Source organism: Chelonia mydas, chromosome 3 (genome assembly GCF_015237465.2).
Source record: "Chelonia mydas isolate rCheMyd1 chromosome 3, rCheMyd1.pri.v2, whole genome shotgun sequence".
In the NCBI taxonomy this organism is placed as follows: Eukaryota; Metazoa; Chordata; order Testudines; family Cheloniidae; genus Chelonia; species Chelonia mydas.
The window spans coordinates 130,983,889-131,010,224 of NC_057851.1; the positions used below are offsets into that span (position 1 = coordinate 130,983,889).

At 40.6% G+C, this 26,336-nt stretch overlaps 1 protein-coding gene across 4 annotated transcripts in view; it reads right to left on the reverse strand.

Annotated features, from left to right (window-relative positions):
• The window catches only part of HEATR1 (HEAT repeat containing 1), a 52,719-nt gene extending 38,680 nt beyond the window's left edge, over positions 1 to 14,039 (reverse strand). Inside the window, exons 1-10 of one of the 4 annotated variants that reach the window (XM_043544339.1) lie at positions 13,708 to 14,039; positions 12,927 to 13,092; positions 11,741 to 11,957; positions 8,066 to 8,207; positions 7,447 to 7,548; positions 6,003 to 6,143; positions 4,740 to 4,951; positions 2,567 to 2,700; positions 1,798 to 1,906; positions 1,273 to 1,383 (exon numbers count right to left, since the gene is read on the reverse strand). In XM_043544339.1, coding sequence (XP_043400274.1) covers positions 1,273 to 1,383; positions 1,798 to 1,906; positions 2,567 to 2,700; positions 4,740 to 4,951; positions 6,003 to 6,143; positions 7,447 to 7,548; positions 8,066 to 8,207; positions 11,741 to 11,957; positions 12,927 to 13,068 — 1,310 coding nt within the window. In that variant the 5' untranslated portion in view covers positions 13,069 to 13,092; positions 13,708 to 14,039. Of the gene's footprint in view, positions 1 to 1,272; positions 1,384 to 1,797; positions 1,907 to 2,566; positions 2,701 to 4,739; positions 4,952 to 6,002; positions 6,144 to 7,446; positions 7,549 to 8,065; positions 8,208 to 11,740; positions 11,958 to 12,926; positions 13,093 to 13,304; positions 13,543 to 13,676 lie in introns of those variants that run through there. The other 3 variants (XM_027831135.3, XM_027831133.3, XM_043544338.1) reach the window with 3 other exon arrangements.
• Positions 14,040 to 26,336: the final 12,297 nt, after the last annotated feature.

Genomic DNA, 26,336 nt, shown 5'->3' on the forward strand with positions numbered 1-26,336 from the left:
CAACCCTACTGTCCCTCTGCAAACTTGTGTACACAAAGTCAAACCCTTACTTCTCTCTAAAAGTGCAGAGATTCAAAAAGTTCAATGAACAGAAGATGGTTGGGGGCAGAATAGATCTGGACAAGGAGAAGGAGTCTGGAGAAAATGTGAGAAGGGAGGGACAGGCAGTAGAAACAAAAGTGAAACTGTTTGAGCAGCATATTCCCGAAGTCTTGAGGTTTTTCTGAGTATAGCCTTCATTGATTTGAGATCTACCGTACCATTCTCTCACTAGAAGGGCAAACCTATAATGGCAGCAGGCCATAAAAGAAATCCAGTTTGGGAATATTTTAATGAAGTTCCTCTACCTGTGGGTAAGACCGGCATGTGTGCAAAATGCAAACAGTGCAACACAGAAATACAAGGCCTGGTTGCCCAAATGAAACATCATGAGAAGTGTTCCTTCTCAGGAGGAAGCTGCGTTGAAGACGATGAACAGAACATGTCTGAACATGCAGGACCCTCAGGTTGGTGAACTTTTTTATTTCATACTCCTTTCTTAAGGACTGCCTGTCTTCCTTCTGGACTATTCTTGAATTTTCATGTTTGAGCAAAAAATATAGTTGTTACTCTATGGTACTATCATTTTAGATGCAGTTGGGATAAAAAAATACATAGCTAAAATAGGCAGATCTTCCTTTTACAATTTCACCTTTAAAATAGCACTGTCAGTGAATGCAATGAGCAATACTCACGGTATTATTATGGTAATAATAATAATTTTTTTTTCCAAGAGACATCTAGGTAGTTGAAGTCCCCCATCACCACCATGTCCCGTGCTTTGGATGATTCTGTTAGTTGTTTAAAAAAAGCTTCATCCACTTACAATAAATTATAGTAAGTAATTTTTCAAAGGGTATTAATCTGATCGTGTTTTCGTAAATCTGGTCAATAATATAAAGAACCACTAGTATAAATGATTAACAGAAAAGGCTCAGTAGAACTTAAGAGTGCTGGGAGAGGCTAGCAGCTGAGGTGCTCAGATATTAAGGTGATGGGGAATGTACAAGGATAGATTTGGCTTTAATTACATGTACTGTAAAGACCAAAATTATGCTTACATAAATCACTCAGCATACCTAAGTGACAAGTATGAAGTCACAATTAGGATAAAGGTACCCTACGTAAATGCCATATGAACACAAATTACTAAGAGAAGAATATATTGATTCACAGGTGACTTACCGTACTTTCATACTGCACAAAATGCATAGGAAGTAAAAAGTAACTTACTTTCTTTCAAGAAGTCTGATGAGAGGAAGAAGTTGTTTACTGAGCACAGCCATTTTGGTGGAATCAGATTCATTCTCCACACCATAGGAAATAAACTCTTCAAGAAATTTACTAAAGTGACAAAAACACAAATAAAAACAGACATGTCGACAAGACAACACTAATCATCAGCATTATTAATTGAGACGAATAGAATAGTTTTTGTGATTCATAGCATATGTTATAAATACAGGTTTTCTTCTGAGTTTAAATTTCATCCCCAAAGTAAATTTCTCTTTGTAAGGCCCCAAGCCGGCAAAGACTTATCCATGTATTTAACTCTGCTCAAAGGAGTCATCCCAGTGAAGTTAAACACCCAGAGTTCAAACACCAATATGTCTGCAGGATCAGGGCGTGTGTCAGGAACCCATGAAAGCTGGGAAGATAACAGACATTCTGACACAATGCTAATTATGTTGTCACAAATTAGGTGCTACTGTAGCTGAAGTTAACATACATTGTGGAAAATAATTGAAATTAGCTCACCAAGCCAAAAGGCGATCTAAATCCTTTTCCAGTGCTACACTTGTAAGTATGGCTTCTAGATGTCTCTTATAGATTTGGTTATCTGTCACTTCAGATTCCTCATGCCCCTCTTAAGAAGAAACATACAATTAGACATTTTTTAAAAGCAAGATGAACAGTTGTTTTAAAATAAACTCTCTACATTTATTACACCAACAACCACAGAAAAAAAAAGAGACAGCAGTTTCTCGTGGATTAAGCACATAAATGGGAGACAGGAACGTACCCCATCTGTAACACTAGCCTGCTGTGTGCCTTTGGTCAAGTCAAGTAACCATGTGCTGTACCTTACCTTCCCAACCTGTAAAATGGGGACCATAAAGGTTATTTATTTCCTATAGATCTTTCAATGATTAAATATTACGAGCTGCTCAGTATTATCACTATATGCCTGGAGTAAAAATTGTGGCAACTGTTACATATGTTCTCTCAAGCGACGTTCTATGTGCAGCACTTGACAAGTCAAGCATCTTCGTAAAATTAGACTAGCTCTCAATAGATCTAGTCTCATCAGAGCACTGCAAATGAATATCTAGTGCCTAGCACATCACTAATCTGCTGTTGCATTTAAAAAAAACAAAGCTATTCCACAAACCTCATAGAAAGAAGACCACGAGCAGTTCCTCACAGTTTGGAGTAGTCTATCATCAGGAACAATTAAAACTGATTTATCTAGCCAAGCTGCTACAAGGGTTTACCCAGAAAAAACATTGGGCACATGCTAACATACCAGTAGCGCAGTCAATAATGGAGCAAACCAGGTGCGGCAGCAGGTAACGCAGAAGGGGAGTGACATCATATGCAGCTGAAATGCCATGCAGGATAGTAACCAGGTCTGGAATGTTACACAGGTAACGAAATGGCCTGCACAGGAGAACACCAAAAGAAAGACTGAGTATTGCTCTGGGTTATAGCTTAGCCATCACCTTCTATTATATAGAACTTTCAACTGTCCACATCATATTGTCAAGTGGCTCACCCTCAATGAAAAAAATAAAAAGGGTTACAGGGGATGCATTTCCCAGTTTTCACCGGTTTAAGAATTGGTGCATTTCACATTCTGCCAAGGTACAAGGTACTGTCAATCAACCATAACTCTGCCTTGTTTTTGGACAGTCTACTTCCCTTGTTTCTTAAAGTACTGGTGGTAGGGAAAAGGGAAAGATTGAGGGGTACTTGTATGTGTTGGGGAGAGATGAGTGGGTCTTCCTTAGAAGACCTCACCACCATTCAACTACTAGCTCCGCCCTCCTCCAGTGCCCAGTTGGGCTAGGACAGGTGATCCAAGGGCAGAAGGGAAGGTGGTAACTTGTGGGCTGCAAAGAGCACGTCTACCAGCTAAAGGGAGGGGCGCCCCAGAATCTCTACTCCACTTCAGGGGAGGGGGAGGACAAGGGGGTTGGCAGAGGCCTCTCTAGTTACATGTGAACTAAGCAGCTGCCTGGGGCAGCCAGGCCAAATCTGCCACCCGAGGCCTATGAGGAGGGGGTGGCACACCGAAGTTTTGATCAGGGTGGCAGACTGTTCTGCGTGGCCTCTGGGGCTGATATAAGGGGAAAGGGAGCAGAAGGATTGCAGAGGCATACTCATCTCAATGGGATGTGCTAAGACGGAAGGACGACACCTTTTGGTGATGAATGAGACCTGAAACAATAGCTCTGAGCTACTGCAAACTGCTCCATTCATCTGAGTGAATATTCTCACCCCCGCCTCAGTGCCTGGGTGCTGTGCCACACATTGATTATGCATCTTACCAGCTTTCCATACTGCATGAGCATTGTGTGCCTGTGCCAAGCACCAAGGATGTCTGTTCCCAGTGCCCAGCAGGAGTTCAGCAAACCTATCCCACCAGAGAATTGATTCATTTCTGGTTGGAACTCTTGCTCTGGCCTCTCTGCTATCATCTGCAATGTGGCAACTAGTTCCTCCGTATCATTCTGTCCCCACCCCAGGCTTCACATCCTGGACACAGTCTTGCCCACCAAACCGTCCCAGGGAAGGAGTTGGGCAGATAAGTAGATGCTGAAATTCCTCAGAATTGCATACACCACTAACACTTCCAAAAGGAGCACCATAATGGCCCCGGACACCAAGGGAAAGGTGGGCTGACCACACTAACGTACTCCGAATGCGGAACTCCAAAGAAGAGGATTCTAACTAATGGCTCTGGCATTCAAGTGCTTGTTCCTCTAAGCCACCATGTGAACACATTTCTCTGTGTTTCACTCTCTAAGGAGTTTCTGAGGAAACAATAGCTCTCACAGATGAATAAGCATTAGCAATAAAGCTTCCAGAGTGCAGTAACTTCAGAAATATTTTTGAACTGGTTCTTAGTACTGGTCAATATCTGTTCCCAGGAGCAGCCCATGCTATACATGTCAAGAAAAATTCTTTCTAACTCTGCATAACTCTGTCTGTTCCCAGACAGATATTATAATATCTGTCCTAATATTATAAGCAGCTCATTTTAGGAGGGCTGTAACTCAGAAAACCACTGACCAAATTACCCCAAATGTGCACTACGGACTCTACCCTAGCCCCTCTTGTGGCATGCCAGTTTTCAAGCTAATCTCCTCATGCTTTTGGGATTGACACCTGAATATTACAAGCAGCTTAGTCCTGGGGAGGGGCTATATCTGAGGAACACCTGGACAAGACGACCTCAAACTTATACCACTAACTCTACCCCTGACGAGACACAGAAATCTTCAAAACAATCTTGATTACGCAGGTGGATTTTAGAGCACTTTGAAATATTGACTGTCAAACAGTATGGTAGTCTCAGCCTTAACTATAGTGCTGTGACCACCCTATGGTAATGACAGAATCCTTTTAAAGATGGAAAGTAATGATATTTAGGACTCAACTATTAAGAGGGAATCTGTCAACTCATGTATACTTACTTTTTCCCAAGACCCTCTCCCTTTTGGTTCTGAAGAAGAACGAGCAGGCAGGCCAATCCTTCCCTGGCTAGAGAAGGTGTTTTGGTCAAATTCTTGCTGATCTGTAATGTCAAGGACTGCACCAAGAAGGTCTCCATTGTCACTTTCATTGCCAACTGGCAGATGATCATGTAGGTTGCAGCTCTGTAATCCACTAGACAGGATTTCAAACCCTACCAAGAGAGAAAGGATTCAAAGTGCATTTCTGCCAAGTTTAAATTTAAAAAAAGTCTGTCTAAATAATGGTACAGGATACTCTTTGGCCAACATTAATGCAATTGCATTATCCCCTTTTCATCATGTTAAAGCTTTAGTGAGCTAATTAAACTTCAAATCTAGACAGAGACAAAGAAGACATATGCTCATTAACACTGTAGCAAAGCGGGTAGACAGAGCCACCGCCAGCAGCAGCAGCACAGAAGGATGGTATGTTATGGTATTGCCACCCTTACTTCTCCGCTACTGCCTTCAGAGCTGGGCCCACAGTCAGCAGCCACCACTCTCCAGCCACCCAGCTCAGAAGGCAGCAGTGCAGAAGTAAGGGTGGAGAGGTATGGTATTGCCCCCTAACTTCTCCGCTGCTGCTGGCAGGGTGCTCCCTTCAGAGCTGGGCGCCTGGCCAGCTGCCACTGCTCTCCTGCCACTGCCAACTCTAAATGCAGTGCAGAAGTAAGGGTAGCAATACCACACTCCCCTTACAATAACTTTGCAACCTCTCCCTCCCTCCCCACATCTCTCTCCCTTTTGGGTCAGGACCCCCAGTATGAGAAAGGCTGATCTACCCCATGAAATCTGTACAGTATGGGATAAAAGTACACAAAAGACCAGATTTCACAGTCCATGACGCGTTTTTCACGGCCAACTAAGTTGGGAGGGCTTTAGCTATGGTTATCCAGACTCCCTCAGCCTTGAGGTGCCGTATTACGAGAAGCATATCAGATCAAAGCCAGGCGGACGCAGCTCCCTATACAGTCCAACAATAGCAATCCTGAACCGGTCAAGGTTTACTCCATCAGGCAGGATTGTGAGGTAAACAGGTATTGTACATCTTTCATGATTAGCAGAAGCAGCAACAGGAACACAGAAAAGTGAGCTATGTTTTGTTTACCTAGTCTCTTTTCTAATTTATTCCAGGGTGAAAATCCCTCTTGGAAGCTAATTACAGGATTCTAGCTGGCAAAATAAGCCACATTGTATCATGCAAGAGAATGAAATACTGGGTACCTTTTGTATGTAAGGGAGCAGTTTGGAGACTATAGTGTCTGTTATCTTCTCTACAGCCCCAAGAGCAGACACAATGGTGGAGGCGTAAAAAGTAAACAGGACCCTCAACTGAGAGACGCTACCATCATGTACAGAAAAGATCTAGAATGAAGGGGAAATAGTTACTTAGGCATTAGGATGATGATCAAAAACATAATTAAAATATTTAAGGTCTCATGCTAAGAGTTCCTGTTACTACAGGATTCTGCTTAATAGCACTTCTGATATTAACAACTTCTGATTAACAGCAACATTTCACCAGGAACCAATCCTGTCCCATTGACTTTATTGTTAATGAGATTTGGATACTGGCAATGGCATGCCACTGACTGAACTCTTTTGAAAGAAAGGCCCTGACTGCAGGCAGGTTTGAGGGGCTGCAGCCAGGGAAGGAAGCACTGGGATGTGCCATTCCTAGCTGCAACTCTGCAAACATGCCTACGGCTGATGCTCGGCAAGCCCCAGAGCTTCCTTTCCTGGCTGCAGCCCGGTAAACCTACTTTGCCATTTATTGGCAACTTTGAAATAACAGCAACTCTTTGTCAGGAACTGAGAACTTGCTAATAAGCGTAATCCACTGTATTTGCATTTTGCTTATCTTGGCATATTCCAAAAGTTTAAGAAAATGTGACTGCTACATCTGTCTTTCTTCTAAGATTTTATTACTACAGGGTTTTTTTGGGCCAGTGATTTAAAACTATGATTCTTTCTACCACCTTGAGATCAATGGGTCTAACATCCACAATTTAAAACTATTGTTAACATTTCAAAGCGCAAACTTAAAATAGCCATGACAACTACGAAGAGGTGCCCAAGCGCAAAAATTATTTTCAAACAGCGTGACAGGAATCAGGTGGCTTTTTTTTTTTTTTTTTAAATAAACTTAAAGCATCTCAATTTTCTCCGTAAGGATTACAGTAAAAATCTTGTGGAGTCACTCTGGGCCATCAGTCAATTTCCTGCATTAACCAAGAAACAATCTCCTTTGCCCCAGCCTCCACCAGCTAAAGCGCCCTCTCTCCTTCACCTCTCACTGTATATACAGTGCTGAAGTTAGCCAACTGCACATTTTGTCTCTCCCACTTGGGATTTTTCCAATTTTGCCTCAGATATTGGCCACCACCAGAAGCAACACATCAGAGCAGAAAGACCAATGGTCTGATCCATAGAATTTTCAATACTGTTCCCAATGACAATATTACACTAATTTCTATTAGGTTCTAACATCTCTGTAAATCAGAGTGGGCTCAAAGAAAAAAGATTTTCAGACGCTTCTGTGTATTGAGTACGTTTAGTGCTACACAATTCAGGATGTGCAAAAACAGCACACCATGATGCAAATACATAAGGGGGGAGGGGGAGAGACACACCAAGACAGAAAGCAGAACTAGAACAATTTACCAACCTTTACAGATTTTGTCACCAGACTGCAAATGAAATCCATGAAACCCAGGTCTTTGTAGCAGTGTGTAATCAAAGCACCCCTAGCAAGGGGGACTCCTGGTTTCTGTCCAAGACAAAAATAAAAGAAAAAGGATTTAAAAAATATAAATAAAATTAGAATATTCTAAAGTGAAATCAAACACACACAAACTTCATTCATCTCTCCAAACCATATTAAATGATCACAGATATCCTGATTTAAACTGAAACAAGTAATGGTTTCCTCTCACTGGACTTCATTTCATCCCTTTAATTTTATATCAATTACTTGTACATATAATTTTATATGTTTCCAAGTTGACTGCAAACATACTACATAATAAAAAGCAGATTTTTTTTTCCTTTGCCAAAACAAGGGCTATAATGAATTTTCCTTTAAAGAGAGAGATCAGGAACAACATGTGGACGTTGTGGCCCCAATGCTGCAACAGAATCTTGTAGCCACGACCCACAACCATGGGGACGCAAACAGGGGATTGGGGGGAGGAGGGTGCATGATAATAGATACAATATCAGGACCAGGACCTTACTAAGTTCTATTTCTCATACATCCTCTGAACTGTATCTTTTAGCTATTTTACCTTAATTGGATGCAACCAATTCCATTTATGAGTTGGGTCTCCAATTTTTAACAGTTGAATAACTCTCACAAACAATTTAGTCTCATGGTACGGCAAGACACAACCAACCAAACTGTCCTGGTTGTAAAGATGGATATGAAACCTAAGGAAAAAAGCAAACACAATCAGAAATTTCATAGCACGAGGTCCATACATACTATTCTTGCAACACAGGTTGCAAATAAAAACCTGAAACATAGAATGCCATGCTGAATCAGGCCTGAAGTGCATCTAGACCTGTATACTGTCTCCGACAGCATCCAGGACCAGATGCTCAGTCCAAAAAGCAAGACACCCTGCACTCAGCAGTTATGGAATAACCTGCTCACAGGGAAATTGTCTTTCTACTCTAATTAGTTAAAAGTAGATCTGCCAAGCGATTAAAAAAAATTAAATCGCGATTAATCACGCTATTAAACAATAAGAGAACACCATTTATTTAAATATATTTGGATGTTTTCTATATTTTCACATATATTGATTTCAATTACAACACAGAATAAAAAGTGTACAGTGCTCACTTTATATTTATGTTTGATTACAAATATTTGCACTGTAAAAAACAAAATAGTATTTTTCAATTCACCTAATACAAGTACAGTAGTGCAATCTCTATCATGAAAGTTGAATTTATAACTGTAGAATGATGTACAAAAAACCTGCATTCAAAAATAAAACAATGTAAAGTTTTAGAGCCTGCAAGTCCACTCAGTCCTACTTCTTATTCAGCCAATCGCTAAGACAAACAAGTTTGTTTACATTTGCAGGAGATAATGTTGCCCACTTCTTGTTTACAATGTCACCTGAAAGTGGGAGCAGGTGTTCAATTGGCACAGTTGTAGCCGATGTCGCAAGATATTTATGTACTAGATGCGCTAAAGATTCACACGTCCCTTCATTCTTCAACCATCATTTCAGTGGACATGCGTCCATGCTGATGACGGTTCTGCTCAATAACAATCCAAAGCACTGCAGACCAAGGCATGTTCATTTTCATCATCTGAGTCCGATGCCACCAGCAGAAGATTTTCTTTTTTGGTGGTTCAGGTTCTGTAGTTTCCGCATCAGAGTGTTGCTCTTTTAAGACTTCTGAAAGCATGCGCCACACCTTGTCCCTCTAAGATTTTGGAAGGCACTTCAGATTCTTAAATCTTGGGTCGGTTAGAAATCTCACATTGGTACCTTCTTTGCGTTCTGTGAAATCTGCTGTGAAAATGTTCTTAAAACGAACACATGCTGGGTCATAATCCGAGACTGCTATAACATGAAATATATGGCATAATGCGGGTAAAAGAGAGCAGGAGACATACAATTCTTCCCCAAGGAGTTCAGTCACAAATTTAATTAACGAGTGTCATTAGCATGGAAGCATGTCCTCTGGAACGATGGCCGAAGCATGAAGGGCCGATACAATTGTTTAGCATATCTGGCACGTAAATACCTTGCAATGCCAGCTGCAAAAGTGCCATGCAAATGCCTGTTCTCACTTTCTGGTGACACTGTAAATAAGAAGAGGGCAGCAGTATCCCCAGTAAATGTAAACAACGTGTTTATCTTAGCGATTGGCTGAACAAGAAGTAGGACTGAGTGGACTTGTAGGCTCTGAAGTTCTACATTGTTTGTTTTTGAGTGCAGTCATGCAACAAAAAAAGTCTACATTTGTAAGTTGCACTTTCACAACAAGAGATTGCACTACAGTACTTGCATGAGGTGAATTGAAAAATACTATTTGTTTATCATTTTTACAGTGCAAATATTTGTAATAAAAAACAACATACACTTTGATTTCAATTACAACACAGAATACAATGTATATGAAAATGTAGAAAAAAATCCAGAAATATTTAATAAATTTCAATCGGTATTCTATTAACAGTGCAATTAAAACTGCGATTAATGGCAATTAATTTTTTTGATCATGATTAATTTTTGAGTTAATCGTGTGAGTTAACTGCGATTAACCGACAACTCTTGTTAAAGGGAAACAAACGTTTCATTTTCAAAGATTTTAAAGCCAGCGAGGATCATTATGATAACCTAGTTTGAGCTTCAGCATAACATAGGCCAGAGCAATTCTGCAACCCAATGGATGCATCTGCAACAGCCATTCATGCTTTAGTATTATTAAGTATTTTCCACTTTCTATATTTGCAAACATCTTATGTAAATAAGGACAGTAGCATATTACAAAATATTTGGTCCATTTTATCTCCCATTCTTTTCAGTTCCTTGGAATTAAAAAATATTTAGCACATAACAATATATTACACTAGACTATACTGGACAGAGTTCACATATTACATTGAAAATACATCAATTTTACATAGCCTCTTTCATTCTGAACGTTATCAAATAAATGCCTCTGTTGGATCATATTAAAGAAGTTCTGTATTAAAATCACAAATGAGTTTGATTCCCCATAGTTTAAATTCCAGGGTATTACTAATTAAGAGATCTCTTGGTTTTTGGTAGGGTTTCTCTCCCTCTATGTGTGAAACTTGCAAGCTGCTAATTGTGTTAGTACATTCTAAGACAGAGTCTGTTCTCAAAGCAATTCTTTGTAACAACAGAAACAGCACCCAGAGACTCCCCGCCCTTTTGTCCTATTCATCTCTCTTTGTTAACAATTGTGATTAAAATAGACATAGAGGATGTATGTGGATGGATGCTTGTTGTGGATAATAACTGAATGATCAGGGAGGTGCCAGCCTAAGAATGTAGTGTCCATTGGCTGAAGAAGGCGTCAAGTGGAAATAACCAGAGGACCCCCGGAGGGCAGACTGGAATCCACCCAACAGCCTCAAGGATGGGAGAACCAAAGAACAAGATAACATCTGGCAGCACGGAGCCTTCAGGAATGTGCCATCTGCTGACTGATTCAGCAACAGCATGATGAAGCAATTCCCATAGACTGGCATAGGAAGAAATTCCTATAAAAATGGACTCTAGAAAGTGAGCACTTTGGGGTCTGATTCGGCAAACCAACTTCCAAGAGCATCAGATGAGCTTCTGACAAGGCCCTGCTCCCTCCTCATGTCTAGGCCACCTGGCCAGTGGCTTGGCATGAGCAACTCTAAGGCTGGTAACTATGATGATAACCTTGCAGAACGTGTGTGTGTGTGAACAAATATGAAATTGAATGGAATGTTACAGCTATAACTAACTGCTTACTATGATTCTTTCTGTATTCACAATAAATGTGGCATTTTGCCTTTTCCCCTTTAATAAGATCCTGCTGGTTTTTATTTTATTGGTATAACACCTCATAAAATCCTGCAAAATGTAACAGCTGCTGCTCCGTCCCAGAAGAGCCAACCACAGAACTGGGAAACTCTGGTAAAGGACAATTAGACAAACCCATATACAGAATGCCATGGAATCTTTAATAGTCCCAGAGAGCATACAGACCCTTGTTAAATTCTCTCGTAACAGACCCATATTCTAATTTGCGAGCAACTAAATTTATCTTGCCTAGTAAAGATGAACATCTGAGTTGATTGTGCCAGGATTTGAACCTGTAGTTCAAGGAATCTCAGTTCAAATCACACCCAAACTATTCTAACAAAAAAAAAAAAAAAAAAAAAGTGTGTGTCTCATAAACTTATCTATTGACATGCATGCGATTTATATGATTACCTGTGAATTAGCCACTCCAAGCACTTTTGTGCTGGTTTAAGCATGAAGTAAGGAGACAAATGAATCAGGAATGATGAAATATTCTCATCCAGCTGCTCATTTACTGCTTTAGTCTGAACACTGCGTTCTAAGCCCTTTGACGTGAGACTGAACAAAGTAGAATGAAACATTTCAAAAGAAGGATCAATCCCCATTAGCTCTTCTAGGCCAGTGCACCCTAAGAGAGAAAATGGTATGTGAAAATGGTTTAACACAAGTTCTCTACCTCAAAACATTCTTCTCCTACCCATCAAAGAATCATCAACATTAGTCTGCAATTTCATACTGCACTCCTGTACATCAGTTTCATTGAATGAGTCATGCAAACTAAACTATTATGGTCAAATGTTGTTCTTCCTTTTACAGCATAATAAAATTTAAAAAAAAACTATTTCATTATTGTAGACAGGCTTGTAAATACTACAAACTAAGTGCAAAGTGACTTTGGGTGCAAGTAAAGCAAGGAAACCAACCAACAGAGGGAGACATGAGAGAAACAAATGTTCAAATACATCAGGGGTTCGCGAGGTTATTATAGGGGGGGTTGCGAGCTGTCAGCCTCCACCCCAAACCCCGCTTTACACCCAGTATTTATTATGGTGTTAAATATATTAAAAAGTGTTTTTAATTTATAAAGGGGGAGGGGAAAATCGCACTCAGAGGCTTTCTATGTGAAAGGGGTAACCAGTTAAAAAGTTTGAGATCCACTGAAATACATGGATTCTCTTGGTGCTTAAATTCAAAGGTAACAGATACCTATGTTACATTAGATATAGATTGAGATAAGCTAAAAGGTCATCCTCATGTTAAAATAATAGTTTAATAAACTAGGTTAAAAGTAGTTTCAGGTACTACGCTTGCCCCGGAATCTCTCTCGTAACTTTTGAGGTTTTACAAACACATTTTTCTATGTTAAGAAGTTTTACTCTCCTACATTCCAGTGGGAAAGACTTACACAAATAGGGAGACTATAAAAGAGAAAGAGGAAACTAACTAAATCGAAGTGCTTTCAAAGGCACAAAGAAAAATAGGACAATTTTTTCCTCTAATCACTTTCAGCCATAGTGTTACCCACAACAGAAGATCATAACATTTTCTGACAGAAATGTGGCGTTTAAGCTGACAGTGTCTCAATCGTCGCACTTACCTATTGCAAAGAAGGTGTCTCTGTCAATATTGGCAGCTTCCTTGCAATCAAACAGCAAGGATGCTGCTTCACTTCGAGACAAAAGGCTGGGGTCATTCTGAGGGAGAGCGAGCCGTTTCAGCTGGTGGGCGAGGGACGTCATTTTTTATATTTCTGTGGCAAAAGCCTAAATGTTAAAATAAGTAAAATAAAACTCACCACACACAAACAAAGCAACCCTGCAACAAACTGCATTTGATCTCTGCCCTGGTTTTCAGCAGAGCCTGAGTTTACCGACAATAAAATACCAGAGCAACTGACTGAAGGCGAGTTGGTACCAAGGCGTTCAGCGGGCACACGCGGGTGTAGCGCGGGGGGGGGGGGGGGGCGGGGACATACCAAGTTCTCGTATGTTCACACTGCTGCGTTCCCGGTGACTCGCCACCACCCCGACACAGAGCAATTCATCACCCCCCGGCGGCCGGGCCCAGCGCGCTGAAAAATTTCCCAGAGCACAAGCTCTGCCCAAGCACCCGGGGTGTTTCCATGCAGCAGGGGCCAGACACCCCAGCGCTGCCGGGCCGGGAGGGGGGCGGGAGTGGGGGACGCTGGCTCTGCCCGAGCCCCATGGGGGGTCCCCGCCGCCCAAGCACCCGGGAGCTGGCGGGGGGGGGGTGGCTCTGCCCGTCTCACGGCGGGGGCGGGGAGGGCCGGTCCCTATCGAGCTCCCGCCTCACGCGCCTTGAGAGGCAGAGAAGCGAGGCGACCTACCTCCGCGGCCACGTGCGTAAAGCAGCCTCACCTCTGACCCGGAACCGGTAGCGCTGAAGGGGGCAAAAAAACAACAACAAAAAACCCGGCACCGCCTGTTGGGAGACTGAGCATGCGCGCCCCAAGTCAAGTGGCGAGCTCTGGGCGGGGCTTGGGGCCCGCGAGCTGGCTCGGAGTGCGCGCGACCCGCCCTGCAGTCGACAGCAGAGCGCTCGAGCCTCTCGCGTGCAGTCGCTGCGTGGGATGGGGCTGGGTTGAGCCGCGCTGCCGGGGGTTCGCTGTGTGTAAGCAGGCGTCGGTCCCTGCTCCGCCTTGGCTGTGGGGCGGGGCGCCCCTAGCGGCGGGAGGCAGCGCGGCCAGTTCTGTGATTTGGGAGTTGCGGGGTGTTTTGAAGCAAGCTTCCAGCTCGCGTGGTGGTGCCGGGACCATTGCAGCTGTGAAGCCCAAAACCAGAGAGCAAATAAGAACTACCCAAAATGTGTCAGTTTCCTAAGCTTAGAAGCTGCCTGGGAGAGGGACCATTATTTTGCCCTGGGATTGTACAGCACCTAGCACAGCGGCAAAGGCTTCTAAGCCCCACGGAAAATAATTATTAATGTAAAATCTCATTAATTTTAAGAATGGCTCTTGATTTTTGAGTGCTTGGGGTTGGCAATGGTGAAAAATGACCCATTTTCATACCAAATAGCTTCAGAAGGTCCCGTGCTGTGCAATATAAAGCCACCGGCCAGTTTAAAACGCTTATTTGTTACACTCAGGAATAATGTACTCAAAACCAAAATGCGAATGTGTTTTGTGAGAAAGTGGGAGAAATATGGGGGAAATCAAAATTAAAGCCAATAAAAAATTTTATTTTGTTTTTAATCAAAATTTGATCCCCAAAAGCAAATAATTCATGTTTTCCTTGATTTTTCACCCATTTTTCAACAAACAATGGAAATGATTTACTTTTTTAATTTTGAAAGTCTGAGAACATTTTTGTGAAATTATTTTTCTCTACAATTAAGACCATGACAAATTTATTCCCCACTAATGCTACCTTAGGCAGCAATAACTTGCCATGCAATGTAAATGCAAACAACCAATACAAGTATAATCCTATATCTTGGAAAGATTTATGCACATGCTTAATTTTAATACTGGAAGTAGTTCCATTGACTTCAGTGGGACTATGCACAGTGTAAAGTCAACCATGTGTGTAAATCTTTGTAGGACTTGGGCCACAAAGAGCAACTGAAGGCTGATCTCATTCCTGAGAATGTCTTTCCTGCACCAGAAGAGAGATTGAGTTAATTTTGCATAGTCCGTAGCTACTGTTAATGTGGCATGCATCTGGGTTAAAGGTAGTGAGTGCTACTGTTACTGCATCGTGCACAGATGCTTAGGGTTACTAAACTGCTGTTTTAATGATAGGAGATTATGGGGAGGATACTGCTTTTTTATATGATTAAGTGGCATGTACCTTGCCTGTAAATCAAGATGCTAGTTTCACATTTTTCTGCATAGTTTACTGCTATGTACATCTTTTTCCTCCACAAGGGTGTCCTGCAGCCCTCTTTTATTAAGCATAGTTTAACCCTCTGTGTGCTTAATAAAGCACACTTCCATGTTTTAAAACCCCACACATTACTGAAGAGTATACTTTTTGCAAAAGACAGAGCTATTAAAAAAATTGTTTACCAGGTTACCATAGACGTGTCATTAAAATCAGTATTTATTAGCAATATGATTATTTCAGATACTCTTGTTCAGAAAAGGCAAACAGGAAGTGCTCTGTTATAAATTCTGAAAGTTGTACAGGTTTTTCATGCACCTCTAGAAAAACGCCCCATTAAGGCTGGAGTGTCTTTTGTTTTGTTTTGTTAAACGCAAAGCAGCAAGGGTTCAGAATCATCTCGAGCTCCCATATGGAGTTAATTAGGTGCACTTAAAGAGGAGCTGACTGAGCCGTTTCCCCTGTGGGAAGGCAAAGGTGTTTTTGATCAAACACTAGCATCAGGAATTCTGGTAAAATATATAAATATAGGGATTATGGGGAAAGGTGGTTGGTTGGTTTTTTAATTCCCTAACAGTAAAGCTTAGTAAAGGCAGAGACGTTTCTCAAGTTTGTGTTATTTGTGTTAAACGAGGACTCCCGAGATAAACTTTGAACTTCAGAGGCTTTTTTTATGTTTAAGCCTGAGCCGTCACTTCAAGTTGTTCAGATTCTGGTGCTAGTACATAGCCCTGATAATGGTTATTGCGTTATGGTAAAGGTATCATAGCTCAGATTAATCCTGTAACTAGTTACTGGTAATCACTTTTGAAGATTGAAGTAAATCAGATAAGCCATTTTTGAATTCTCTGTTTGGGGGGAAAACAACTTTTTATGTTTTAAAATCTTTGTGATTTTTGTGAATTCATAGTTAGAAAATAGCTTGCTTTAAGTATCTACATTTGTGACTAACTTAAACCCCTGTGAGAATTAGCGCACAGGTCATGTCTGAAAAGATTTGGTTAAGAGATACAAAAGCTGGAAACAAGGGCTGTCAAGCGATTAAAAAAGATTAATCGCACAATTAAACAATAATAGCATACCATATATTTAAATATTTTTGGATGTTTTCTAAATTTTCAAATATATTGATTTCAATTACCACACAGAATACAAAGTGTACAGTGCTCACTTTATATTTATTTTTATTACAAATATTTGCACTGTAAAAAAACAAAAGAAATAGTATTTTTCAATTCCCCCATTACAAGTACTGTATTGTAATCTCTTTAGCATGAAAATTGAACTTACAAATTTAGAATTATGTAAAAAAATAACTGCATTCAAAAACAAAAGAATGTAAAACTTTAGAGCAGGGTTTCCCAAACTTGGTTTGCAGCTTGTTCAGGGTAAGCCCCTGGCGGGTTGCGAGACACTTTGTTTACCTGAGCGTCCGCAGGTATGGCTGCTCACAGCTCCCAGTGGCTGTGGTTCGTCGTCCCAGGCCAATGGGAGATGCAAGAAGCAGCGCAGGCCAGGCCACCACTTCCTGCAGCTCCCATTGGCCGGGAACCTCACCCTTAGAGGATTTCCAGTAAGCTTCCTTTTACAGACTAGTCTCCTTCTAGTCTGGGTCCAGCAATTACTCACCCCCTGTAGTTACTGTCCTTTGTTCCAGTTTCTTTCAGGTATCCTTGGGGGTGGAGAGGCTCTCTCTTTAGGCAGCTGAAGACCAAATGGAGGGGTCTCCCCAGGGTTTAAATAGACTTTCTCTTGTGGGTGAACAATCCTCCCTCCCTTTGTGTGGAAGTCCAGCTACAAGATGGAGTTTTGGAGTCACATGGGCAAGTCACATGTCCATGCATGACTCAGAACATCGTTCAGATGCTTCCTTGAACGTCCTCAAGTAGACTTCTTATGTGGATTAGAGCATTCCAAGATCCATTGTTCATTAAGTGCTTCTTGATTGGGCACTTAATTTGCACATTTCTTTCTCAAGAAACTGACCAAATGCTTTATAAAGGTTACTTAAAAATCAAGCCAATATTCTTAACTTCAAATACAAAAATGATACATGCATAAAATAGGATTAATAGATTCAGTAGATCATAACCTTTACAGAGATATGTTACATGGCATATGTAGCATAAAACATATTCTAGTTATGTCATATATACATTCATAAGCATATTTTCAGAAAGCCTTTTGGGGGGGGCACCATCACACCATGTTCTCGAGTAATGGATTGAACGGGTAAATTTCTTGCAAGATAAGGTAAGCATCTGGTTGAAGAATATATTTTGTTTTGCCACTGATTGTGCTATGTATAAGTATCTAGATTAGCTTTGAATGGCAGATTTATTGTTCTTAGTTGGCACACGTCTGTTATCTCCTGGACACTAGTCAAGTAGAAGATTCCACTTGCAGTCACTAAAACAATATATAAATTATAGCAATTAAAGGGAAAGAGGTGAAGAATGTAACTTTACAATGTAATTTAGGTCTTCTATAATATAACATCTCAGGTTTCTAATTTTTGTGCCCTCTGTACCCCAAACCACATTTCACCCCACCAGTAATCCAAGCAAACAGTAGGTCATGTGTTCACAACATATGGCTCAGCAGCAGATCTCATATGGTACAGCTGTCCATTCCTAGGGCACAGCTGTTTGAGCTTCTATTTACTATTCAGCCAGCCAGTTGCCAGATATTTTGAAGGGTTAGGATGAACCACAGTTCTTTCCATGAAAGAGAAATAGTGTTCTCCATATCTATAGATGCTAAATATAAATAATGGTCCTTCTTGTCAGACTGGTTGTTCAAGTCATTACTCTCTCTAATTCCTTCAATTGCTGTAGTCTCTATCTGATTCCTCAGACTTTTCCATAACTGGTTAGCAGAGAGATTGAGCTAGAAGTGCAGGATAGGTGTTACTACCTGTTCCAACATCTTTCATTCTTGAAGGTCCTATGGTTCATTTTGAGTAGCTAAGGAGAGAGGAAGGTATCCAGTGCTTGCGCCATTGAAAGTTATAACAGTCTGACCATGTCCCAGTCTCTGCCCAGTCAGTCCCAGGCTCCTTTTCCCAGTAAATCTGGCTCTCTGCTTTTGAATCAGGCAGCTTCCCAATTAATGTTTGGGTCTAGAAGGGGTGTCGTTAAGAACACAGGAGAGAGAAATTCTTTGCCCAAATTTTAGGTGCCTGGATTCACCACGGCCTGCAGTAGCCCAGAGCTGCAATTGTAGGGAAAGTCCAGTTCAGCCCTGGGCTGGAACATACTCAATGCAAACAGAATTTAGAGGTGAAGCTCCAGCAAGTCTCTACTGAGCATGTGCAAACTGTCATCCCCTCCTCCCCTCACTCCGCAAGACTCATAACTTGGCCAAATTTAGACTGGTTTTCATAGAGGCAGCAAAAGGCACATTCCTGATACAAAGGCCACCCCTGGCCAAATTTCATGTCCCTGCTCCAAAGAATGGAACTCTAGAGCTTTTCAAAGAGAAGCTTACTAGAATTTTTTTTTAACATGGGCAAAACAGCATATCTTTCGCTAGCCTCATTCTTGGAAACGGCTAAACTGTTTAAGCTGAAATTTTTTGGAAAAAAAAATTGAAACTGAGGGAGACACCCAGCATGTAAAATTTCAGCCCATGTGCTTAAAGTTTAGCAAAGTCATAAGCAACTGAAAACAGGGCCTTCTAATGGTAAATGTTGGGCAATTTCATAATAGGTGGTGCTACCTTAATCAAGGTGTTCATCTAATTTCAAGCAATGTGCTGTGGGGAAAGCAGTAGTTACAGATACCCTCTCTAGATTCATTTGCTGAAACAATCTTTCCAAAATATTGGCTGGTATCTTCAGCTTTGCCTGACTAATGTGTAAACATGTTGGCAGACAAACTTCATGGAATAAACCAGCTATTCTTCAAGCATGTCCCCACCATGGTCTGGAACAAGGTGACAGGGGATGGAGAAATTTAGTCACTCAGAATTTGAAAACATAGAACAAGAAGCTGAAGCTGTTTGTCCTAGCTCTGTCCTATCATGGAGAGCAGAACAAATACAAATTAAGGTGTATTTTACACTTTGTTTACATGAGTAGTATTTTACATTATAAGGTGTATTTTACACTTTGTTTACATGAGTAGTATTTTACATTATAATGTACATGTATTTTACATTATAAGGTGTATTTTACACTTTGTTTACATGAGTAGTCCCATTGACTGTGAGTGTCAATAAGGATTATCCATGTGAGTAAGGGTTGCAGATTCAGATTTTAAGGCCAAGATTTTCATAAATGACTGGATTCTGTGTGCCCCAAATTTTGGGTGCTCAGCTTAACTCCTAAAATAAGTCTGATTTTCAGAAAGTATAGAGTACCGACCCTGTGAAAATCAAGCTCCTTTAAGATGTCTCAGATTGCACACCCAGAATCACTAGTTATTTTTGAATATCTTTGCCTGAGTTTTTATTATTTAGGTATCATCCACAATGCAAATATAAGAGATTAATCACAAATACAGTAACCCAATTTAATATGTAGTACATAGTAAATAAAATAAAAGATACTTTTATATTAGTTTATGCCCTATTTGTGCAATTTCCCCTGATTAATTTTTAGATATTAGCAGTAAGACATCTAAGAACATAGAAACAAAGTCTATATTCTGTGATAGATTGTATCCAATATATGCATTCCCTCCTATATTGCAGTAGATATTATGATTCCTTTTCCACTCCTCACACATTTGCTCACTTTTGAAAAGACTATTTAAACAAACAAACAAAAAACCACGGGAAGGCCAACAGAAGACTACATTTAAAGTTAATACCTTTCTTAGGATTAAAATTCTTCTGAGAGCTAGGGGTATTAATTCCCACTCTGAGATTTGCATTCATGAATAATCTGTACTTGGCCTTAAACCATGCGTTATTCAAGTAAACTTTAAACAAATATACTCAGTGCTTTGCACTTCCAAAATGCTTTACAAATATTAGCCCTTACAACATTTCTTGATGGGAGCAAAAATGACCCCTTTACTTCAGTGAGTAAAGAGACTATGGTATGATCATAATTCCCCATCTCAGTTCAGAAATGAGTTCTGCAGTTTGCTCACATATATGTGAAGAGCCTGAAAGCCCCAGGGATAGGCTCACAATTGTCATGTTAGGTATCAGACGTTGGGTCAACCTATAGGAACTATTGTCCATCTGGGCATTAAAATCACCTAAAACAAAGAATCTAGTCAGCAAAAAGCCTCAGGCAGCTCAGATTGAAATCTGAGGAGACCTGCATACCACTGCTATTCCCAATGTAACCCTATGTCATATCCCACAGATAAGAGACCAGATTCATGATTGGTGTAACCTCACAGAAGTCAGTGCATTTACACTCAGGATGAATTTGATCCAAAGTGAACAAACCAGTTCCTACAGCTGAAATTATATACAAATAACATAGTCTCCCCAGTAAAGCCAATAAAGGACCAGGTGACTCTTGCAGACAGGGCTTGGTTTTACAAGCAAAGTCAAGGGCCTCCTGCATGAATGGATTATAGTTGGGGATAGTGAACATATTAGCTACCACACTTGCACTGGACAGCATGAAGGGCAATATGAGGTGTCAGCTGATGCCCACTGCTCCTGATATGGGAACATGAATAAGACTAGTGGGTCTGATAATTACTGGAGAAGACAGCCACCTCCTGACTCATCTTCCCTTGCTTATCAAAATAGGAATTGGAGAACTCAAGCCCCAAGAAATTTTATCCCCCAAGTCACAGCAATATTGCTTAGTTCTCTCCACTGACTATTAAAAGGATACAGCTGAGTGTCCAAGTAAAGTTCTCCTAGGCAGAATGTAAGAACAGCATCTTTGGACAATAGCATCTTGTACTACATACATGTTCCAAAGAGAAAATAAAACCTCATGCTTCCAAATGCTTGATAATGATTCAAATGCAACCCTCTGTAACTCAGTTGACTTTGGTGGCATTTACCCAAGGTGAATCTGACCCATTACCTGATCCTCACATCATTCCTGTGGAATATGTAAGAAGTAGTCATATCCATTTTGGATTCACAAGGCAAGTTGTCTTCTCATTTACTTCAGTGGGGTTGCATACACTATCTGAGAGAATTTAGATCAGAGATGTCACAGCTTGGCTAAGGTCACTGAGGGATTCAGTATAAGAGCTGTGTTTAGAACTCAGCAGTGTCTAATTTCCAGCATCTCCCCCCACACCCACTTCTAACCTCTAGATCACACTGCAATAATTCCAAGGCCAGCCCTCCCTGTACTTATCATCATAGTTAGTTATTGCCTGGGACTCCTGTTTTAGTCAGTGTTTGTTGCCAATTTATTCTAGGTACAGCAAAGTTTATGGAATTGTTCATGTCCTTGTTACCCGATACACATGCCTGTTCTCTTTGTTCAGCAATACCCAAACCATTATGAAACAATATAGCACATCTTTGAAACTATTCTGGTTAAATCAGGTACAGCCCATAATATAGCTCATAGATAGATTTTTTAGCTGCTGACATTCCTGAAATCCATGTTCTAAGGGCCTATTACAGGTTTTAGCATTGCACTAGAACTGTAATTTCTTCCTTAATATCTATCTGAGATGGGACTAAGCCAGCATGATACAGGAACACAGCCAAAGTTCTGAGAACACATATCTGTTCTTCTGAAAGTTTGTAATAGGCTATTCTATACCCCTACTCCTGCCCCATGCATTCTCATCACTGAATCATTTTAAAAATCCTGGATCTGTCTGACCATTTTTTCCAATCCTATGCCAGCACTATTTGTAGTTTCCCACCTGTCATCATGTGTATTACATTGTAACGTCTATCTAGTGCTACTGCAGTTCTAGCACTTTAACAGACTAGGTATGCTGTGTATAAATTACCATATACATTTCCCAGCTTTTCCTTTGGTATTATAGTTCCAATAATCACAAAGACACTTCGACTATCACTTCACTAATTCACATCATTATTATGAGATACCTCTATAGTCACTGTGGTAGGATGCATGGAACCAAGGAAGCAGTCTCCTAGTGGAGCTAGGGATGCAGGTGTCATGGCCTCTCTTGGGTGGAATTTTAGAAGGGAGCAGAGAGAAATTTAGGAGCTGAGAGTTCCTCTGGTTCATGAAAGTAGCAATATTTGTCTAATCTAGGTTCTAAATTGGCAACACGTCCAGTCACTGTTAAGGGGTATGTCCTCCATTATATTAAATCTTTCAACATTCACAGTGCAGTTTGTTTATTATTATTTATTATTATGAATTGGAGTCGTGCATAGACAAGTTACAAACATGCAGTGAAAGAAAGTCTCTGCCCCACATTTCTCACCTACTCAATGTCACGTTAGTGTCAAGGAGAGCCAGATTTCCTGAGTGCCAGTCCAGAGCCTTAACCACACAACCTTCCTTTCTCTCTGTCAAAAAACTTGGCAAAACTTGATGATTGCAGTCTCGTCAGCATCTTCTATGTACTCATAAAGCTGCCATGCTTTGGCAATATTTGTATATTCTATAAATGTTTCCTGCTGCATTTCATCCATGGTTGTGTTTCAGTGGCAGACAAAGTTATTCCTATATATAGATTGTGAAACACTTTGGGATCCTTTGACAATGTCAGTTGTTATGAAACCAGACATGTCTTTCAATACTCTATATTTCTTTTTTCTTTTTCTTTACTTTGAAACATGTTTTAAGTATTATAACTTTTCTTCATAAGAATAGTATCATTCATATATATCCCTATTGTGTTGAGAAATTACCTACTCTTCCTTCAAAAATCATTTTCTTGACTTCAAAAGTTTTTCTATTATACTCTCTTTATAATCATGCTCTGTTTATTTTTCACTTTTTAAAGACACACTGTCCCTGATTATAATAATACTTGGCTTTTACATAGCTAATAATACCTTAGCTGATTAAAACTGATTTCAGAAATCAAACAGGGCCAGACTCTGCAGTGAGCTCTGTAAAAGAGAGCCCCTGGACCTGTGTATGCAGACAGAAGTGTCCACCTGAATCGAGGTTAGTGCAGGATCTGGGCCTAACTTTTCAGAATATATGCTCTTTTTAATTATTATTTTGCTCAACTAAGTCAGTGAAGCCAATTTAACATGTATTTACTGTTGTGTATTCTACTTCACCTCTTGGTGGTTCTGCACTAGCAAAACGGGTTGCGTTTGGCTTCACAGAAATGAGAGTATGTCTACACTGGAAACGCTACAGCTGCAGCTGTGGCACTGTAGTGTAGACACTTATTACAGTGACAGAAGGGGTTCTTCTGTTGCTGTAGTAAATCCTCTTCTCCAAGAGGTGGTAGCCAGATCAATGGAAGAATTCTTCCATCGACCCAGCAGTGTCTACACTGGGGCTTAGGTCAGCTTAATTACATCATTCCAGTCCATGACATTTTTCACAATATTGCACAATATCGTTAAGCTGACCTGACTTTGTAGTGTAGATCAGCCCTGAAGGAGAGAGTCTAAATATTCCACAAAACTTTGTTCACTTATTTAATTTTAAATTAAATTACGTATATAACATGCAACTTCTTTCTATTTATATTTCCTTTTTTCAGCCCCTCACCATTTTTAACAGAATCCAGAATATTGGCCTAACATACCTTGACAATGTCTGCTTTAAATTCATTTAAAATCATCTTAGATTTTTTAATTTAAACTTTAAAAAAACCAAACAAATTTAGAGCTAGTATTTGTCACAAGTGAAAGGCTACTTGAAACCACACCAATAATCAATGTTGAAAGGAAAATGGCTTTTTGTTTTTGATCACTGGCTCAGGCTTATGTTGGTAGTTGACCCAAGACGTTGACCCTTTAACTTTGAGGGTTTTTTCTCTTATTTTTTTCTCTTACTCTTTTGTGAATGAAATGTGAAGCCAATGGAATTAACATTTAGGATTTTAACACATGGCATGGATTCTCCCTCTCTCTAGGATTTTTAGTATTTCCAAAGTTTTCTGTGGAATTGAGGTTTTCAATTTTTTTTAAAAAAGCAGTTTCCAGCCCTTCTGGTCGCAAAACTGTCTTTCCTTATGTGACTCATTGCAGGCCTGTCTTACTGAGTCTGCAAATTCATCTCCATTTCACTGCAAAAGGAATGAAAATAGGGGGAAACTTCCCTTACAATGTTGCTATGTATATTTCACTATGACCACACTGACAAGCAAGCTATGAGTTTTCAAATGATACCTCACAAGGCATATTTGGTACAGTAGTGTGTAGGGTGTGAATACAGGATGCATTCCATCACAGGAGGTTCAATGCAAGGGAGAGCAAGCAGTGTTACCAGTATCTTCCCTTTGATAACATGAATTTCATAGGTGCTCCATGGGTAGGAAGTACTGTGAGGACATGCTGACTGAGTTTATACCCCGGCGTTACATTTTACTTACTTATTTGGAACATGTTGGTTTCCTATACCCCACTGGAGCAAGGGAGGTGACAGTCACATTCTACCATTGCAGCGTCTCCCTGGGAGGGGATTATGGTTGGAGGGGGAGGGGCTGTCTTCTATCTAGGCTCTGACAATTTAATGCTACGTTCTCCATCTCTGACCTCCCTGACACGCATCTCATTTCATCCAATTTGTCCAAAACACCACTCTGAAAATCATCATCTCCTCACATTATGGCTAAAGTATGTCACTTCCACTTTAAGTCTGTCTACTGGCTTTAAGTCCCTTTCCACATCACATTCAAATTCCTCATTCCCCCTGTCAAGGTTCATTGTGATTGAGCCTGCCTGTAGCAGGGTTCTTGTTTCCTGTTCCACATGTCTTTCTCTCTAGTTTCACTTGCTTCAGTGCTCACTTTTGGCCTGACTCTTCCCTCACTGACACCAGCTTTCTGGCTGTGTGACTCCCCCAACTTTAGTGGAGCCACTGCTGATCTACCCTAGCACAAGTTAAAAGCACAATCAAGCTTATGATCTCCCACTCATGACCCCACCTTCTTTCATGCCATTTCATTTGCCGGCCACAGCTTCCCTTGTCTCATAAAACACTGAGAGGGCTCCCTTGTCTCCATCAAATTCTGCCTTAAAACTCACATTTTTGGCTAACATTCTATCACTAACTTCTCAGGTACTTCCCATTACCATCTGCACAATTTATTTATAAAAAATAAAGTTTTGCAACATAATACGATTTTCTTTATTTACAATCAAGAAATCTGTGTGCAATACAAAATAAACATCAAATGCTGCCCCCAAGAGCTCTTTGTCCTTCACTGTTGATACCCAGCCCAACCTCCCATTGATGTTGGCTTTACTCTTTGTGCTAGCTGAATATTAGACTGTAAGTTCCTTGGAATAATAACCTTGTCTTTTTGCTTGCCTCTGGCACTATATATACATTAAATAATAATAGTTCCTTTTACATTACATCCTTTCCACAACCATAAAAGGGGGAAAGTGATATCATGATGGGACCTCACTCTCCCTACAACAACAACACACCTGGAAACCTCTGAAGAATAAAGACTGAATGGGGGGAAGCCTGGGACTCCAGGTTAAAGGGTTTTCTAGCCTGTGTATGAAAACCTGGATAATCCAAGCTGCAAAGCCAAGGCAGCTTGTGCCTTAAGAATCTGCCAGCCTGTTCATCACTCAGGTAGGATATGAATTAGCAAATTTTCACCCTATCTAGTATGTTAAGCTCAGTTCGTGGTTTTATTTATTCACTAGGTAATCTGCTTTGATCTGTTTGCTATCATTTATAATCACTTAAAATCTATCCTTTTGTAGTTAATAAACTTATTTTATGTTTTAATCCAAACCAGTGTGCGTTTGACTAAGGTGTCTGGGGAAAATCTCAGTTTGGTTACCACAAGTGTGTATGGTCTTCTTCACATTGAGGGAGAGGCAGACCAGGTGTTAAACCCATAGACTGGCCAGATTTGACCAGGGCAGGATGGTACTGGCCTGGGGTCCTAGGCTGGGAGGCTGGTGGTTAGAGAGCCTGCATGTGACTGCAGCTGGGTGTGTTCCTACCTGTGTGAATGCTGGTGAAAGTGCAAGCTTGGAGGGCTGCAACTTGTCATGGCAACACAATGTGAGAAGGAGCTCAGGCTGGTGGGTCAGAGGGCTCAGTGATACCCCAGTTCCAGGTGGTACCCCAGGGAGAACCCGCCACA